This window comes from Eurypyga helias, unplaced genomic scaffold (assembly GCF_000690775.1).
Source record: "Eurypyga helias isolate BGI_N326 unplaced genomic scaffold, ASM69077v1 scaffold7171, whole genome shotgun sequence".
Classification (NCBI taxonomy): Eukaryota; Metazoa; Chordata; class Aves; order Eurypygiformes; family Eurypygidae; genus Eurypyga; species Eurypyga helias.
In genome coordinates this window covers 189,101-206,803 of record NW_010228854.1, presented here as the reverse complement: position 1 = coordinate 206,803, position 17,703 = coordinate 189,101, and the positions used below count along the sequence as shown (strand labels likewise).

Here is a 17,703-nt window from a genome sequence, read left to right as displayed (position 1 = left end):
ATTAAGCAGTAACACATTTCAAAGCCTGATTTTTAATCAGCCTTTTTGGAGTAGAAAAGCCACTGAATGCATGAGCACTCAATTTCCCCCTCAACTCACATCCTCCATGTCATCCTCATAGTCCAGGGCATCCTCCTTGTGACTGTCAACACGCAGGAAGAACTCACTGGGGACATGAACCATCTTGCCGTTGCAGTCTTGGTACTCGGCAGGCAGAACGGCCATGGGGCCGATACTGAGCGAGTGGCGCATGGCGGGCAGCTGGAGCAGCTCAGGCAGGTCCAGGGAGCTGCGGTAGTCCAGGGACTCTGCCCGGCGGTGCAGCGAGGGCCTGCTGACCGTGCTGGACTTGGCGTCATCGGAGTCATCATCTGTGCTGCCTTTCCCTTCCCCTGAGAGCAAGGACTCTCTTTCTCCTGACTGGTTCTTCTTCTTGAGGCTCGGGGCTCTGCCCAGGCTATTCCAGCTTGAGCGTCGGCTTCCCCAGTTGCTGCTGGTGCCCCAGTTGGCACAAGGGGAACTGCGGAGGCTGGACTGAGAGAGGAGAAAGACATTTGAGGGCTTGTTTGCAGGAGGAAGCCAAAGGATATGGCATTTTGCCCAGACTGAAAGACCCCTCTTGTTGCAAGTCATGTCTTCTCCTTTCAGCTTTCGCGCTGTCCCCGTTTCATTCTGCCAATGCCTTGGGATGGCAGGCAAGCCCCCAGCTAAGCCCCCACCAAAGGTACTCTCTGAACTACACCTGTAGCACAGCTACCAGTCCTCTGTGCTGCACGACTTCCACCTGTCCTGGCAACATTAAATGTGCATAAAAACTGAACCCAAAGACACTTATTGCTGAAGTGGCATTTTCTTTCCTCATGTTCAAGTGGTTTCAGCACATAATTTCCCTGGCTTCCAAGAGGCTCTGGCACCTGACTCACCCAAGTGTCTGTCAGAAATTGTGCATCTATTTGCATTACTTTCTCTTCAATTTGGTGCATAAGGTGGTGGAACGAATGTTTCTCTTACAGCAAATTTCTGGCCCTGATCGGTGTGTCAGCGCACTTTGGCTGGTAGGTAGAGGCCAGGATGAGAGGACTTAAGGTCAGAGGAGAAAAGCTAGAAGGAAAACTCCTTTTCCCCCCCATGGCATCCTCCCAGTACAAAACAAGGCAAACTGCCTTCCTCCTCCTTCCCAGTGCTGGGCAGCTCTCCTCTGACTGCTTCATCTTCCTTTGGCTGGTGGCTCTGATGTGCTCTCAGAGAAAGGATTCAGACAATGAACAACCCTCTCCAGCAACTCACAATCCCATGAAACCCCAAGGCAAACAACAGTCATCTCTATTTTCTTTTCAAAGGCATTACCTTGACTAAGCAGCTTACCAAAGGGGATAGTGGCTCTGTCTCTGTGTGAAGCGCCTTCATGGTCTGCTGCCTTGATTTGAACATGATATTGCAGTTACAGAGCAGAGGAATAGGACAGATAAGCAGCAGCAGAAATCCACTTTGCCTATTAACTCTTCTCCCTCTGTTTTCACAGAGCTGCCCTCCCGCTCCCCTGTGGCAGGCAAAATGCTATCAGTTGCCGGAACAGTCAGCTCCAGCCAGATCTCTGCTCCATGAGCTGTGCCTGGCAGCAGTCAGTCAGCTCATACTTCGTACCCTCTGCTACCCCTCCAATGGGGCTGCTGTTTTGTAACTGGAGCTCAGCTGCTGTGATGGTGAAGACAAATGCTTCATTTCCCTTGATACAAGGTGGATTCGAGATGCAACCCTATAATGCTGTAGGGGGAAACAGGCCTCATCCTCACAGGAACACTTGACAGCTTCTCCAAAACACCGCAAAATGGCCAGTGTGGTTGGCAGAAGATGCCTGCTCCTCCTCAGAGGGGTTTGCTGGAATAACTGCATGAACTTACGATTTGGCTCAGGTTGCGTCTCTCCAGTGAGGTGGCTTGGCATGGCCAGTCAGACACTAGGCAGGAAAACACTGAATCCCAGTACATCCCTGTCTCCCCACTTCATATACTCACTGTCTTTGTTCAGTTGTCACTGTCCTGCCCCAGCACATCATACTTATTCATTTCTCCCTCAACTCTGTCCTCCTCCTGCCTTTCCACATGACTTCTCACTCCTATCACCCGCCTTTTTACTTTCCAGCACTGCACAGCAGGCACTTGAGGGAGAGTTGTTAGCAATAGGAACCTACCAAGGACTTCTGATCGTAGCTCAAGGGGTCTAGCGAAGCGTTACTCCCTCTCCTCGAGTCCACAAAAGTGTGCACAGAATCCATGTGTGGGGAACACTTTGGCGTGGGCATCGGTGTGGCAGCAGTGCGCATGATTATAGGAGGTGGCATGCTTCCCCTGCCCTCCAGGTGTCCGTTTGGGGTGACGGCAAGTGAGTACATCTTCATCTCTGGAGAGAAGGGGAGAGAGAACACAAGGTGAATGCTCAGAAATCACTCTTCAAAATGGATATTGCTCCTTGGGTCTTGTAGGAGATTAAATGTGGGCAATAATAGGATCACTCTCACCACTCTGAAAGGTGTAAAGCAAATGTCACAACCTTTTAGGAGGCCTTCAGCCCTGTCTGGACTCACTGCCTGGCAAAGGAAGCTTCTTTTGCTCAGATTCTTGGGGTTTAGAGAGCGGAGTTACAGTTTAAGGGGACTGGGAGAGAGTGTCTAGGGAAAGGACATTGAGGATTGGCTAAATTCACCTTCGGAAGTTAATATCTTCTTGCCACGCACTCTTGCACAGAGATTTTTACACAGTTCTGATGTGCTTTGCATTCCTTCACAGGGAAGGCACTAAGCAAACTTTAGACATTGTCTTTAGACATCTGCTCAGGGGACAGGAAATGGAAGCAGCTTTTACACATCCACCCATCTAGAAGAATAAACCTCTTGTAACAGAAGAATCTAATGGCACATCTCTGTAGTAACTGCAGAAAGTATCTGTTTTAGCTGTATGGCAAGTACAGACTGTAAAAAACATATTCACACTGAAGACAAACCAAACATAACACTATGGAGTGCTAATAGTCAAACCAAAAAGCCTGATTTCAAACACAAAACTAAAGTTGAAATAGCTCCTGTTTCACTGGGCTTAGTGGGTTCTGGTTTAACAACTGCAGAATCAGTTTTAAGGAGGGGGAAGTTGCAGGAAAGAAGTACAAGTCTGCAGTGAGAAATCCAAGCGAGTGCATCACCCCTGCTATTTTTCTTCCACTGGCTGCTTTTGTAATGCAGTGTGCTTCTATTGTGTCATCTGTTCAGCTGCTGGCGTGTGCACAAGTACCTGATCTGCACCACAGAAGTCCATGGGAACACTGCCATTCACTCCGAGGGCTGGAAGATCCAGCTCAAAATCTGCTAATATGCAATATGCGTTCCTCTTGCCAGTGGATCTGTTTACAGTCCAACGGCATTGTAATAGAATTGTTAATGTCCTTGTGCTGTTTAGTCACCAGTTGGCACTTATGAGGCTTGTGGAGACACACAATTACTCACAGACTTTGACTGATGGCAAGTTCAGCCTTGTTTTCTCTTCCTGTATTACCTGAGAAGAGGTGACAATATTTCTTTCCCTTAGAATTCTTATTATTTGAAGCTGCTTAGCAAATTGTTGGTGCAAAGCTGGTGCATACTTGGTGCTGTGAGTTCCTTGCCAACTCTTTGCAGTAGACGCTAATTTGATCACTTGGTGTTTGGAATTTGTTGCTTCATCTGCAGACCGAGCAGCTCCAACACCTTGCGGTGATCCCACTCTGTCTCAGCTTTCCCAGCAAATTACTTCTGCCCCTTCTTCAGCTGAATTCCACCTGCTCCCCACAATCAATACCATTTCCTGAGCTGAAACGAATCCTGGTTTAGAAGCATTTAAAGTAATCCTAACAGGAGCCCAAGCTGAGAATCAAAGTATAGAGGAACCTGTTTATGCCATTCACTCTGTTAAAATATGTGATCCCTTCCTGTCCCCTGTCTGGTTGCAAACTCTACACAGTGAAGGCTATTGCCCACTATTCTGTGTCTATAGCATGCTAGTACAGTGTGGCCTTACCTCAAATCAATTGCCAGGCTCTCCTGTAACACAAACCAACAGTAACATTTCCATCAATCAAACCTCACCTAAATGCATTTGTGTGAGAAACCAAATGGAACAGACGAGAACATGATTGATTTGAAAAGCTGCTGAGAAGTAGTGTGAGAATATTGCTGTCAGCAAACCGTTCTGTGGTAATGATGCAGACAAACGATGAGACATATCTAAATATTCTAGTATAGTTTAAATTAGAAAAACATCTGTTTAAAGGAAATATCAATGCTCGTTTAGTTTTCCCAACACTTTTTGCATAGCTGCTCTGTTAACGCAGCTATCAGATTAAGAATTGCCAAATAAAACGGGTTCTTCCACTTTTCTCCATAAGTGTCTATGAAAAGATGACTGTGGAAGAAGAGTTGTAGCTCTGATTCCCAGGAAAATGTAAAGACAAAAAAATCCTACCTGTTGCTCGGAGGTCTTTTAGCTTCTCAAAATCATCATCGAAGTTGGCAGATGTCTTGTCCTCATCTGTGTCTGACCTATTGGCATCCCCCTGCAGAAAGAAGCATAATTAACAGACCCAATTAATTTAAACTTTAGCTCCAAGGCCATTTGGATGACTTAGCAGCTCAGAGATACGTCAGCTCCCCATGGTTAGTTTAAGTGTGGCCCCAAGAACTAGGAGGGCAGAATGCCAAATTCCCCCTGACGCTGCGTCCTGGGGAATGACCCCCAGGTAAGTCCCCCTTTCCTGATTTGGTTCATTTTCATACTTGGACAGAGAGGATGACGACGTGACTGTGACTACTGTCCCTGCAATGTCCTTGTGTTTGGACCCAGCCTCACTGAACAGCGTATCCCAGGGGAGAACATGAAAGTGCAGCTGTAATCAGAGGAGTGACGAAGAAAAATTGGCATTGTGGGGTTCCATATTTGCACTCCCTGTGATCCCAGCCAAAAGCACTTAGGTTTTTATGTCAAAGGATGTAGAAGAGTTTTTCTTCTTTATTTGACAGCACTATAAATTTGACTTAGACCTGAAAACCAAGCTCTGATTTGCTTCCTTCACGCTGGCTGGTAATCGAAATTGTATTGGGAAACCTCTTGGCAACACTGAAGCTGAGGCAGAAGGGAAGGAGGCCAGCTTGCCTCGCAGCACAGCATCATTTCAGGCCAGAGAACAGCCAACCATCCACAGGCTGCCTTTCCTCCTGGAAGTCCAGTTATTTTTCCCTTTCATACATATCTCTCTCTGCTACCAAAAATGATCAGCCTAAATAATGTACAAGCCTAGGACAGAAGAGCTTTTGTCAGGTTCTCCTCTGCTGGGGAAGGTCTGCAGAGAGGAGAGATTCCAGCAGGCTGTCGGCATGACTCTGGCTTGATCCATCAAGACTGCAGAAAAGCTGTGCAAATTGATAGCAAATGGTTGGATTAAAGCAGCTGATCCCAGAAAAAAGGAGCACAGTTCTTTAACTGATGCCTGAACAAATCGCCATGGTTTCTGGAGACATGGTGCTGAAGTGGCAGTGAACTTAATTTCATCTGTGATGTATTGCTAACTGGTGCAGCCAGACAGACAGGATGACTGAAAGGCTTAAGCTCCCTTATTCATCTTCTCTGTTTTGGAGCAGAAGCACTACTGCAGAGTAGATGAAAGATTTGCATAATTTTGGCAGGTTTCTCTGCTTTTCCAGAGCAGCTCTGGGGTAGATTTCAAAATGACATGGGAACAATGTAAGCACAAATATGCAATTATGGTCCTGTTTGAAGTCTGGCTGTTTGTTGTCCTAAGCACAAATGTACTAAAAAGGGTTTTGTGGCCATTTAAGCTTATTCTCTTCCTAGGAATACTCCTGCCAAACTTGCTCCACAGGCAGATCAGAATCTGAGATCAAGCTGAGACTGTGTACTGCGATTCACAGCACAATTTTCAATGTCCTTGCTGAAATGCTGCTGATGGGTCTGAGCTTAGAGCAGCTCTAATGTGCGTCCTCGTAGCTGCACATGTCTCCCAGGAGTCACTCTTCATCTAAGTAAAAGAAACACCTGAGCAAAGGAAGAAGTGTACCTCGGTGTCTGCTGTGACTGCTAAGAGCATCACCCTGCAAGAGGGCAAAGTCAAAGAGGTTAAACCAAGAATTCTCAACAGAACCAGAAAACCCAGCTCCACTGATACGTTTTCCTGGGAGTTTTTCAAGGTGATGGTAAACATCTTTGGTTTACAACCAGAGCTAAGATTTATAAGTGCAAGCCCTTGAATCAAGCCCTGGGAGCCAAAATACAGCCCTGACAAGGGTTTTCTGTAACACAGCTAATACCTTGCTATGAGAAAACTGACAAGCCCCCAGGCTTAACGTTAGGATTTATAATAAATGGAAGCGGAGAGCAAAATGTGCCCTGCAAATGTCACGCCTGTGGTTGCTGGCCTTTTCTGAGGCAGCACTGAGTGAATAATACAAGCCTGGAAAACTACTCCTTACACACATTCAAATCATGGTCCATAAGAGCTCCGAAAGGAGCCATTAAGTGGAGCAGGAAAATGACAGCCGTTCGGCACGGTCTGTAATCAGGCACCCAGAGACTATTGCATGAGGCTGCCTGTTTCTGGCTTCACATCGTCAGGTGATTCAAGTTCCAAGAGAGCAGGTAAGGAATGGATCTGTCCCGTACAAAGGTACCTGCAAGCTGCCAGGTTGCCGAGCCGAGAAAACTTTCTTCTGCCTTAAAGTAACCGGGAACAAAGGATTCCAACTGCTGTACAAGAGCTCTCTGTGCCTAAATGCAAGATTGCTTGAGCAGGAGCAGTTTCCAGTCAGTCAGGTCACGCGTGCTGATGGTCATCCATTCGGGTTTCCCTGGCATGTCCTCTTTTTCCACCCAGATTTGCTGGTTGGTGGTATCTGAGGATATCCAACACGACTGGCTACCGAATACTCTGAGCTCCCATAGGGCCAACTGTATCGGTTGCTTCTGCATTCAGTTCTGGAAAACCTATTGCTTTGGCACAGACTTTGTCTGCTATGGCCTGTGTCATTTTCTGGCAGAACTGAGGCCCAGCACAACCACCCTGAATACAGCTACAATCATCCTAGAGGAGAACACCTTTTGGGTTGGAAGACAGCAGCCACTGCAGAGCCTGTAGAAATACTGGCAATTCCTTTGCTATGGTCTTACCAGGTTAGGGGCTAAAATGTCCACCTGCATCTGCAACAGGCTGCACCAGAACAGGAATATGGCAAAGGTGTTATAGTATCCAGAGCAGAGCCAGGAGATGCTGAGATCAGTGACACACAGAAAACTACAGGAATTTGGAAATAAACAATGTCAGCAAGAGTTCTAGTCACTGCCAGGTGGAATATAGGCTTGTTCTTGGAAAAAGACCTCCTTGCTGCTCTGGGTCAGCTGTGCTGGATCTTCAGGGCATGGACCACATTGTACAAGACATTAAGATGCCCACTAATGCAGTGCAGAGCTGTTTGTTTTGAAAGCGATGAGCTGGGCTACTTGTGTCTTCTCCGTGTGTGCAGGTGGCACTCACCACCCTCAGCATCCATGGAACAGCCCTGAGCGACATAGCTCGGGGTCGTTTTTTTCCAAAATGGGGTTTGGCTCCTGTTGTTTCAATTAATTTTCCTCTGCTAGTGCTGTGAGGATGCTAGGAGGGATGTTTTAATAATGAATCTATGCAGACATCCTTGAAAGACATAAATGTGGCTATGCTGGATTGAGAGAAGGGAACTTTTGGTCCATGAATATTTCATGGTCAGGGAAGGTTCATCTACGTGTAATCTAAACACAGCAAATGAGAGCACCATACCATTTCTGGGGAAAAAATGAAAAGTGAATAAAAAATCCTATAAAAATTTTTCCCTTGGGAGCTAAGGCAGCGAAAACTGAAGACATTTTTTTCTGAGTCTGTGTGTCTCTGAAGCCAATCTATCACTAAGCAAACTTTCCCTTCCTGATTGTTGCAGACATAAAAAAAGTAATAATTAAAAAATCCCAAAGCACGATGTAAGCCCTTTCGATGCCTCTATTCTTAGCTTTAACGAGGACTGGATGATTTTTGGTAAGTCTCAAAATCATTTCCATTTGCACTTTGAAAAAAGTAATATTTTTCTGGATAACATATATAAGTGCACATACATGATTATATTTACAACCAAAACAGAACATCCTCACTTAAAATCTTCCCCAAATGGACTTGCTGTAATCTGAAAGGAAGATGAAGAAGAGTGGGATAGGCCAGGGGATGGCTAGTTTCACGCTCTCAGGATGCTGAAAGCAGATCTGGAGTACCAGATCAGGACATGGCATATCACTTTTGAGTGAGAAATAAAATAATTTTTCTCATCCTTTCCATGGGAGATGAGATGACTGCAGTTTATCATAAATTCCCTGCTCATTGACCTGACACAGACATTATTTTTGGGTGTAGGTAAAAATCTCTACCATTTATATGTCCTACATCATCCTAAGTATCTCAAAATTTGTAAGCACTCAAAAGCAACACAGCTTTTGAATGGCTCTGCTACTAGCCTCAGACAACACAGAAGGGACAGAGTCACAAGGAAAGGCGTGGATGGAGGGCCAGTTCACATCCTACCTGGTCCCCATGACTAGCGCTGTCTAGATATACTGATGGCCTGAGGCCCACCATAAAGAAGCACAAAACAAAGGACATATGGGGGATTTGGTGAGTTAAATTAATCTTAAATTATTTCCTCTGGGTCACACAACAGACCCTGTAGCAAATCACCCGAACTGTTGGTCTCCCAAGTCCAGGGGGCCTTATTTCCAAAGATGGGTTCAGAAGAGCTTCACATGCCCAAGCCAGTTCATCTACATCCCTTAGGCTTTAATTTAGGGCTGATTGCATGGCTAGATGTTTGCATTCTTGCCTACATGTGCTTCTCAGTTTTCTCCCTCCCTCTGCTCAGATCTCTTACCTCTGCTTGGAAGCCTTCTACCAGAATGGCAACAAGAAGGTTGAAGAGCACATAATTGCCGAAGGTCATCAGGGCCACAAAGTAGAGTGCTGCCCATGAGGATGTAGATGCCATCCCATTGTACAGGACCACGTTCCAGTCCTCTTGAGTGAGGATCTGCAGAGAGGTGAAGGGGAAGACTCTCTAATTACTCCACTCCGCTCATGCACAGCAGCTGCATTCAAATACTGACTCATCCATTTCTTCCTCTCCTTTTGACCTTTTCTGAGCATAATCATTAGCAGGTCCCATGATGAGACAGCAAAACACTCCTCTATTTAGACCTTTGCATGTGAGAGCTCTCTCCTGGCCAAACCTCCCCTCCCTGCAGGAAAATCTAGCACACCGCTGCCCATAGAGATGATGTTCAGATCCTAAATACGGTAACATGAAGGATGTGCTGGCATGAGTCTCATTATTTGGTTGCTGTGTTGCCTCCTTTGATAACCATCAGAAGATAACAGACCTGAGGCCAGAGCTGTTGTCTCCTTTCAGGCAGCTCTTTATAAGGCCACGGAGCTGAAGAAAAGGGTAGGCAACATGGTATTTGATGAGATAAATGACACTGGGTGGCTCAAGAAACTCAGGGAAGCAAAGTGGTTTCCGTTAGGTAAAAGCACTGACAAGCTGGGCAATAAAAAATGACACATCTTTGCAAAGCCTTGCTCCGAGGGACCTTCCTCAGGGATTCCCACTCTCCTAGCTTTTCTGGAGCTCAAAAATCCCGGGGCCTAAGAAAAATGGATGACAGATTCATGGTCCACATTAATTCATGCTTGCAAAGAAAATGGCCTCTAGCCCTCCTGAAAACAAGGTAGCTTTGGGGATAGGAATGCAGTCAGCTCCACTAAGTCATGCCACTCATTAACCGTCACGGGATGTTGGACTGAGCCCTTGTGCTCTGTGCCAGCTCTATTTCCCAAGGGACTGTTAGAATAAATGTAGGAATCTGTATTTTGTCGGTAAAAGAAAAACGTGGACCTGTGAGACTATGCTGAATTGTCCTTGCTCCTTTGTAAGGAGGAGAACTTTGCAAGAAGTTTTATTCTTCACAGTGAAGACTCTGGACTGGTTTCTACCTTGAATGATACTGTGACCACCTCCTCTGCATTTAGGAACTTAGCTTAACATTGCTTATGTTGCGCTCCACTTGCTGCACTTGGGCTCTGAAGACTGAACTTTTAACTAGAAAAGTCTAATCTTTATATTAAGAATCTCCTGAAAAGAGCAGCTTATTGCTCCATTGTGGAACATGCCAGCGATTTCAAGCACATAACAGATCTTGTCTGCAGAGGAAACACAGCGTTTTATATAAAAGACCTTCCCAGCATATAAAGCCAGCAACTCCAGCTCTGCTTTGAGACAGTATTTACAACTCACAGTTAAATGAAATTGCTTGCAAAGTGCATTTTTGTGGCAGTGAAGGCAAGTAAGAAGACAGAGATCTACAGAATAGGAGCAGAATGGACAGCAGACTCTGGGTCCTGATCTTACCGACTGTATGAAATAAAGGTGGATTTCCAGGCCTTCTCAGACTTTTACTGACAACAGATATGCACCATGATGATTTTGAGGAGTTTACTTCTCTATCAAGGCTTATAGAAATCAGCTAACTCAGAAACACAATCACTTTGCCTTGATAACTCTACAGTGCTGTTTCAGTCCAAATTTGACACCTATTGGAATAGTTTTTCTTTAAAATGAGGTAACATGTCCAAGAGGTCTACGGTAAAACTTCCTAGAGGATCCAGAGCTTACCTGAAATACGGTCACGATGGCCCAAAGTAAGGAATCAAAATTCTTTCTATCTGGAACTGTGTCTCCTGTGTCAGTTTTCAGGCTGAACTTGCATCCAAAAAGATGCATGCCGAGAATACTGGAGTGGGGAAAAAAGGGACATGGAAGAAACACATTATTCTAAAAAATACAGGTTGCAGGGAGGATAGCAGTGATTTTTTGGACACTTTTCCTGCCCCAGTGTTTTGTGTGCCAGTGACATCTCCCAGGAAGAAGGGCTCTGCTCTATCACTGACATGATCACTGATCAAGCCCTGCCAATTCGGTTCTTGTGTGACATTTCATTACAATTGTCTATGCTGAAGTCAAATCACGGACCTCCTTTGTCCAGAACACGACAAACCATATTGCCAGCTCCCTAATCCAGCTGGTTACCAAGAACAGGATCCTGAGGAGCATGATAGACAGACAGAAGTCTTGGAATTTGTATAACTTCCATCTCACATAAAAGACTGGTAGAGTCAAGCTACTGACAGCTTCCTGAGACAGAGCTAAACGAGCTTTCCAGGAACTCCAGAGCAATTGTTGCCTGTTTGTGCATTTCATTCATGTACAGAATTACAGGGCTGCATGAAAAACATATCAAAAAGAGGTAAATAGTCTGTTGAGTGTCTGCTTGTCAGTCTATTGTTAGTAATTCTATCATGTAGGCTGTCTAGCAAAGGCAGTGTATTGTTATTCTAATCTATATATTACTTCAGCTGAGCAATTAATTGAAGAAGAGCTGCAGCCACTGGTACCTGAAGATAAAGATGAAGAGCATGAGCAACATGCAGAAGGTGGCTACGTTGTCCATTGTCTTCATCAGGACCACGAGCTGGCGACGGAGGGCGGGCATGAAACGCACCAGTTTCAGCACCCGGAGGAGCCGAAAAGTTCGTAGCACAGAGAGGCCTCCGTCCGACTGGCCGATGATCTCCCAAACGCTGCAGGAACACCAGAAGGAGAAGAACTATAAACAGCAGTACTGTACTGCGAAAGCCCTGAGTAGGCTGGCTTCTTACAGGATATCACAGCATTTAAGCTCTAAAGGGGTAGTTTATTTTCTTGCTTCTGAAAAACACCTTCACTTCCCAGTTGTGCAGAAACATGCTCATGCACAACCTATATAGCTGTTTTTTTGATTCTTTCATTCCCTTGCTTGTTGTGGCTCTTCACAACACAGCATGTCTCCTGCTAGTCTGCATCACTACAATCAGTCACAAGCCTAGCCACAAAATGTGGGTCACAATTTTGTTCCAAGCTAATATTCCGAAGGATTTACATGTGTTGGGGTGGGTTGCTTTGATCTGGCCACAGACTGGCCTTTGTTCTGGGACTCTGTTGCTCCTTGCTTCTCTGGATCAAAGGGAAGGCCAACTGAAGGCAACAGCACTATCCTGGTTTACACCCTCTGTATCCCCCTTGACTTCTCTGCCCTAAATTACTGATTGAGGGGTGAATAGCACTGCTAGAAAGCACCCCAGCATAGAGAGATTCTGCACAACCTTCTCATTTGTGTGCTGTGACATCCCCAGTTTAAGCTGGAATAGTGTTCCCCTGGGAAAGGACAGCAGAACAGTCCCTTCTCTTACTCTCCTGCTTGCCCTGTTCTGGCCTGAGTTATGTCTTAATTTGGGAGAGGGAGGGCATGCTGCTGAGATATGGACACTCACAGTACTCCTTTCCCAGGACCAGCCATTCTACACTTCAGTGGAAAATTGACCACAGTGCCAGATGTGTGGCATAAATAGACTTTGTGCTCCATCTGCCAGGTCCATTTACTTTGGACAGCCCTTCTAATGACACGAATCTAAAAGGCCAACATAATTATAGGACATCATAGCCAGTGAGCCTTGTATTAACACATGCCACGTCATTCCTGTTCCCCATCCCACTCCCCAACTGGTCTGAGCCCTCGGCAGAAAAGCCACAGCGGAGAAAGAACTGGCAGTGACCTGATGACAACTATGATCCCGTCAAAGATGTTGTATGGGTTCTTGATGTAGCCGAAGAGGCCAAAGGCAAGGAGTTTCAGGAGCATCTCCAGGGCAAACATGCTTGTGAAGACGATGTTACTGATCTCCAAGGCGTTGGTCAACTCATCCGGCTATAGGGCAAAAAAGCAACATGATCAAACACATGCACAGAGAAAATAGCTAAAGGCTGGTATGTTCCTCCCACTCTGGGATTTGTGCTAGTGGTGCACAAATGCTACATCTTCCTGTGTTCCTTCTGGAGAGCCGCAGAGGCAGATAAGTGTCTGAAGGGAACAGCAGACAAGCCTCATGGACAGCCCCAGTGAGTCTTCCTGGAAACACAGAATCCCAAAAAATTTCTGGAGCAGTTGCAGAACTGTGCCTGATATACAGGCCCAAAAAACCAAAGTTATGCAAAGCGGAGGGCTTGTTCACTGCTGCAAGATACAATTATCCAGGTGAATGGCTAGTATGGCTTTAAGGCTTCTATTTCGACTTGTGTTGGACAGGCTGTTTTTATTGCACTAACCCCAGCAGAGCTTTATGGATACTGCTATGCCCAAAGCAGGAGCACTGTTAATACAGCATTCATACACAAACAAGGCACTTTTCTTGCAGATAGCTCTTAAGAGAATTAGGAAGACAAATACCAGTGAAAGTCAGTAAGATCAATAGCTTTATCTCCCTTGTGATATTTATCTCCCTTTGGAAACTGTCCCCAAAATCCCCCAAGATGATCTTTCCTTCCGAACTCCTGGTTAGTAATATACAGCAGGTTCTGTTAAAATGACAGCAGCATGGCCCTGAGTGTCAGGATTCCCTCCAGGATCAGTGCAGGTTTTTCTGAGGGTACAAGACCGCGTGCACCTTAAATCCAAGAGCTGATTTTTCCATTTCTCTCCTCTATTGCCAGCACCAAATTACCTTGGGCTACAATCTTGCTTTTCAGACAGAACCTTAGATGGTCGTTTCCTGGGAAGCACAGCAGTGTCTGCCCAGCACCCAGGCTCCAAGACGGCACAGCAGGGACGGATGCAAAGGTGGGATGGGGTTTGCTCACTTACTGGAGCTAATCCCTCAAAAAGCACAGGCTCTGCAATGCGCATTTCTACTGCTCAAGGCCTGTTCCTTTGCAAAGAAAATGAGGCTTTTTAATTTCCTCAGTGAAATAATATTGTCTAGAAAAAGGTGTTCTTTTCATATCTGACTCATCTCCTGACTGATAATAGCTTCCTTTATTCCCCATCCGTCATTAGACACTATGTTAAAAGCTGGTAGTTTCTTGGGGATGTTGTTGCAATATTTGAGGCTCCCAAGGGAGAAGACCAGTGTAACACTGTGGCACAGCCACGTCCAACTCTACACCCTGCAAGCCGAATCCTTGGCTACTGAAGGAGAGGGTGAAAGAGTTAAATCGAATGCAGGAAGAGCCCACACATCCCCTACTATGGGCAGCGACAGTCTGTGAGCTGCTAATGAACCATCTTTCTTAGGCTAAATTACTTCATGCAATAGGCTGTCCTTCGCTCATCCATTTATCCAGGAGAAAGACCACTAAGAGCCTCAGCCCCCATGATTATAATCTATATACGCTAATTGCTAAGGGACACCAGGGGAAGGACTGGGCAGTTTTCGGCTCTTCAGTCTCTGGGAAGGGGTGGCCTGGATGGCTGCACAGTGCACCTGGACAGCAGGATCACCGCCTGCCCTCCTCACACCCTCCTTGCTGCAGGGACGGTGATCCCTCCCCAGCATCAACCAGCGCTCGGCCGTGCTATTCCCTTCCCTGCCAATTCCAAAACAACGTGGGCAGAGGTCATGATGGAAACACGGCTGAAGAAAAGGGCTGCTCTAGGATGGCATCTAACCAGCTCCCCAGCAGAGACGGAGCCTGAAATAGCCCGGCGGGCTCCCAGGCACCTGTCCTGCTGTAAGCCACAGCAAGCTCCCAGCATCCTCGAGCTATTTGTCAGGAGCAGCGTGCGGCCGGCACGTTCGGTCTCCCCTCGGTTGGGGTTATACAAGGGCATTCTTGGCAAGAAACAAAACAGCTTGCTAAATTTTTGCATCCCTCCAGTCAGCAGACTGAAGGCTCCTTAGGAAAGAGTATTCATGGCAGGCAGAGGATGGCTCATTAGCATCTTGAGACTGGGCAACTAATGACACAATCACCACCACGGAAGCTGCAGCTTGGGCAGCTTTGAAAGGAAAGTTGCTCTGCAGCTCTTTCTGTGGGGAAACATCGAGAAGTTGCCCGCTGCGGCCTGTAGTACCTTGTCCACATTACAGCAGCATCTCATCCGCTGAAGTAAAACTTAATTCAGAGTTCTCCAGGGTCAGCTTGCTGCTGCCAAGAGTCACAATTCTATCGTGAGAATTGGGATAGCTGGTGATCATTTGAAAATCCCTCATCTAAATATGACAAGACAATCTCTGGTGTCACTACCAAAAAAGTCCATGTCCAGCCTGACAAGCCTAAGCTGAAAAAGCTTAAAAACACCCTCAGGCAAACAACAAGAATTTTTAAATTCTTATCCTCTAAAATCCTTTGTTTTCTAAGACAAGCCCAAGATATTCCTCTGGCCTGTTGAACACATGGTGCTGCAACCACTTAATCTGCCAATATCGTTACCTGAATTGATTTACCCATTTCCTCCAACAACTGGTTGTCATTACCGCTTGCTCTCCAGCGCTGTAACTTTGGCTTCATAGACGGGTTCAGAGAGTGCAGGAGAAATGCCGCAGCCACCTCTCAGGGCAGGGGAGAGAGGGCATGAAGAAGAAAGGAGAGGACAAGGAGGTGGGCTGGATGAGATCATCAATAACTGTGATGAGGAGCTGATCCAGCAGATGAAGCTGGCGGGGGGACGCCTGGGCAAGGTTGACGGACAGCAGGCTGACACTGCAAAGCTGATCATGCCTCAGATGAGAAATCTTCATTATTCGTTAGTGATCACTTTTGGTGTGAGGCAGAACTAATCTGATGGCAAGGACTGCTGTAACGTGAGACGTCTGAAGCGCAATCCCGCAGTGACACGGAGGCAGAACCACGGGTCAAAGACAAGGATGGATAGCCCTGCATGCTGGCTAAGCTGCTGATGTGAGCTTTTGTATTATTAGAGTGGAAGCTGAACAGCAGAGGAGCCAAACATCCAGCGATACAGCCTTCAGATGTAATTACCTTCTTTCAACACCAACTGGAGCCTAGCAAACAGCCTGCCATAGATATTTTTATGGCTTATAAAACGGTTTGTTGCTTAGAGCACAATTCATTTCCCACTTCTCTCACTCCCTGATGAGCAAAGATCTAGGAGAAGGGTCAAGGAAGAGATACTTGAAAGCCAAGATGGATTTGGCCATTCCCCAAGAGTCAGCCACTAGGAGACACTGTTGTTTTGTTCAGATTAGGAATTTTTACAGGAGCCCTTTTCTCAGGGAAAAAAACAAAATGCTGATTTGCTGAAAACAAAACTTTTCATGGCAAGGATTATTTTTGTCAAACTTCCTGGCTGGAAGAAAATGAAGTCGCAACAAAGCTTTAAAGTTGCTGCAATGTCTTGTTTTGACCTTCTCAGAAAAGGAAGTTGCAGGCTTTTTGCTTGACACGGTGTTGTGTCACAAAAATTCCTTTCTAACAAAGAATGGTTAACGAAGTTGGCATCAAAATGATGCACTTCTAGAAGAGTAGCTATAAAGAGGTATTTTTTGCTTTTTGCCAAATACTTTGTAAAGCTTAACAGTTCTGAGAGGGGAAACTACTTGTTCACCATAAGGCTCCAAACTGTGCCAGTGAAAACTTCCTTTTTCAAACCACAGCGCGAGCCTGACCCCTCCTCAAGCTTCGCATATCTCCGCATCTTTTACTGCTGTGAGGCTTGACCTCTACATTGGTCCAGGTTTTCAGAGACAGGCCAGGCCACATGGCAACCAGGTGGTATTGCAGGAGGCTGCAAAATGCTCAGGAATCCCCACAACGGATGCGATGCCGGAGATGGCGGGCAGCGCTGTCATGCTGGTACAGGGGTCCGCAGTTCCAGATGGGGAGGCTGGAATGGGAACTTCCAAGCTGGAGATGGTCAGCAAAAATGAGCACAGAGAGTGGTTTAAACCCACAAACCTCACTGGCAGGTCCCAGACAACGTTCAAAAAGGGTTCAGACCTGAGTACAAATTGTATAGAGTTCAGATTCAAATGACTCCCCTCGTACTTTGGCTGCAGGAGTTAAGTTTCTCACTATTCAAGACAAGAGCAGAAACTGTATGGGATCAATTTGTAAGATTTCAGCATTCTTGAATATGAGTTTAAAGTAACAGTTAGCCTTGACTCCAGGCAAAACATGTCCCAGGAAAGCACAACCACCTCTGCTCACTTTGAAGGCCGTATTTATGCCGTAGAATATTTCAGTGATTCAAACCCATGTTTTTATTAGGGACAAACCTCAAACGTTTCAGCAGTTCATTCCAAGTTCAGATAAACAGACAAAAGATCCTTTTCTAAATAGTTTGGGTCTGAAAACCTCGGAAGACTAGTCTCGCTCTGAGAATCTGATACTTCTGGTTTTAGCAAGATGCAGCGCAGTGCCAGAGCGTTTCTGGAATTGGGAGAAATTCAATAAAAGAGAAACCCATAATGGTCAAATTATTGATGGTTCCTATGAGCACAGTATGAAGAACAGGAGTAGGGCTTTGCTGCCTCAGATTCTCTTTGTGCAAGTGAATTACTGCAGGAATTCAAGGAAGTCGCTATCTCTTTGTGCTTTTCTTCTTCCTCTTGCCTGTCTTCTACTTTGTCTCTTTTGATTGCTGCGTTCACAACTACCTATTTTACACAGCTGAGGTTCAGGCACCAGCAGGATGGCACCACGTCTTGGCTGGGGCACCTTTCTGCTCTGATATTGAGTAGAAATCATCATATCAGCATCACACTGGA

The 17,703-nt window shown here is 45.9% G+C and overlaps 1 protein-coding gene across 1 annotated transcript in view; it reads right to left on the bottom strand.

Moving 5' to 3' along the window:
• Positions 1–17,703, bottom strand: part of CACNA1H (calcium channel, voltage-dependent, T type, alpha 1H subunit) — a gene marked incomplete at both ends in the record, with an annotated part of 122,902 nt that overhangs the window by 39,425 nt on the left and 65,774 nt on the right. The window contains 7 exons of the mRNA XM_010160162.1: positions 100–534; positions 2,192–2,400; positions 4,491–4,581; positions 8,981–9,136; positions 10,778–10,895; positions 11,557–11,742; positions 12,754–12,905. Of these exons, the coding sequence (XP_010158464.1) occupies positions 100–534; positions 2,192–2,400; positions 4,491–4,581; positions 8,981–9,136; positions 10,778–10,895; positions 11,557–11,742; positions 12,754–12,905 (1,347 nt within the window). The remainder of the gene's footprint in view (positions 1–99; positions 535–2,191; positions 2,401–4,490; positions 4,582–8,980; positions 9,137–10,777; positions 10,896–11,556; positions 11,743–12,753; positions 12,906–17,703) is intronic.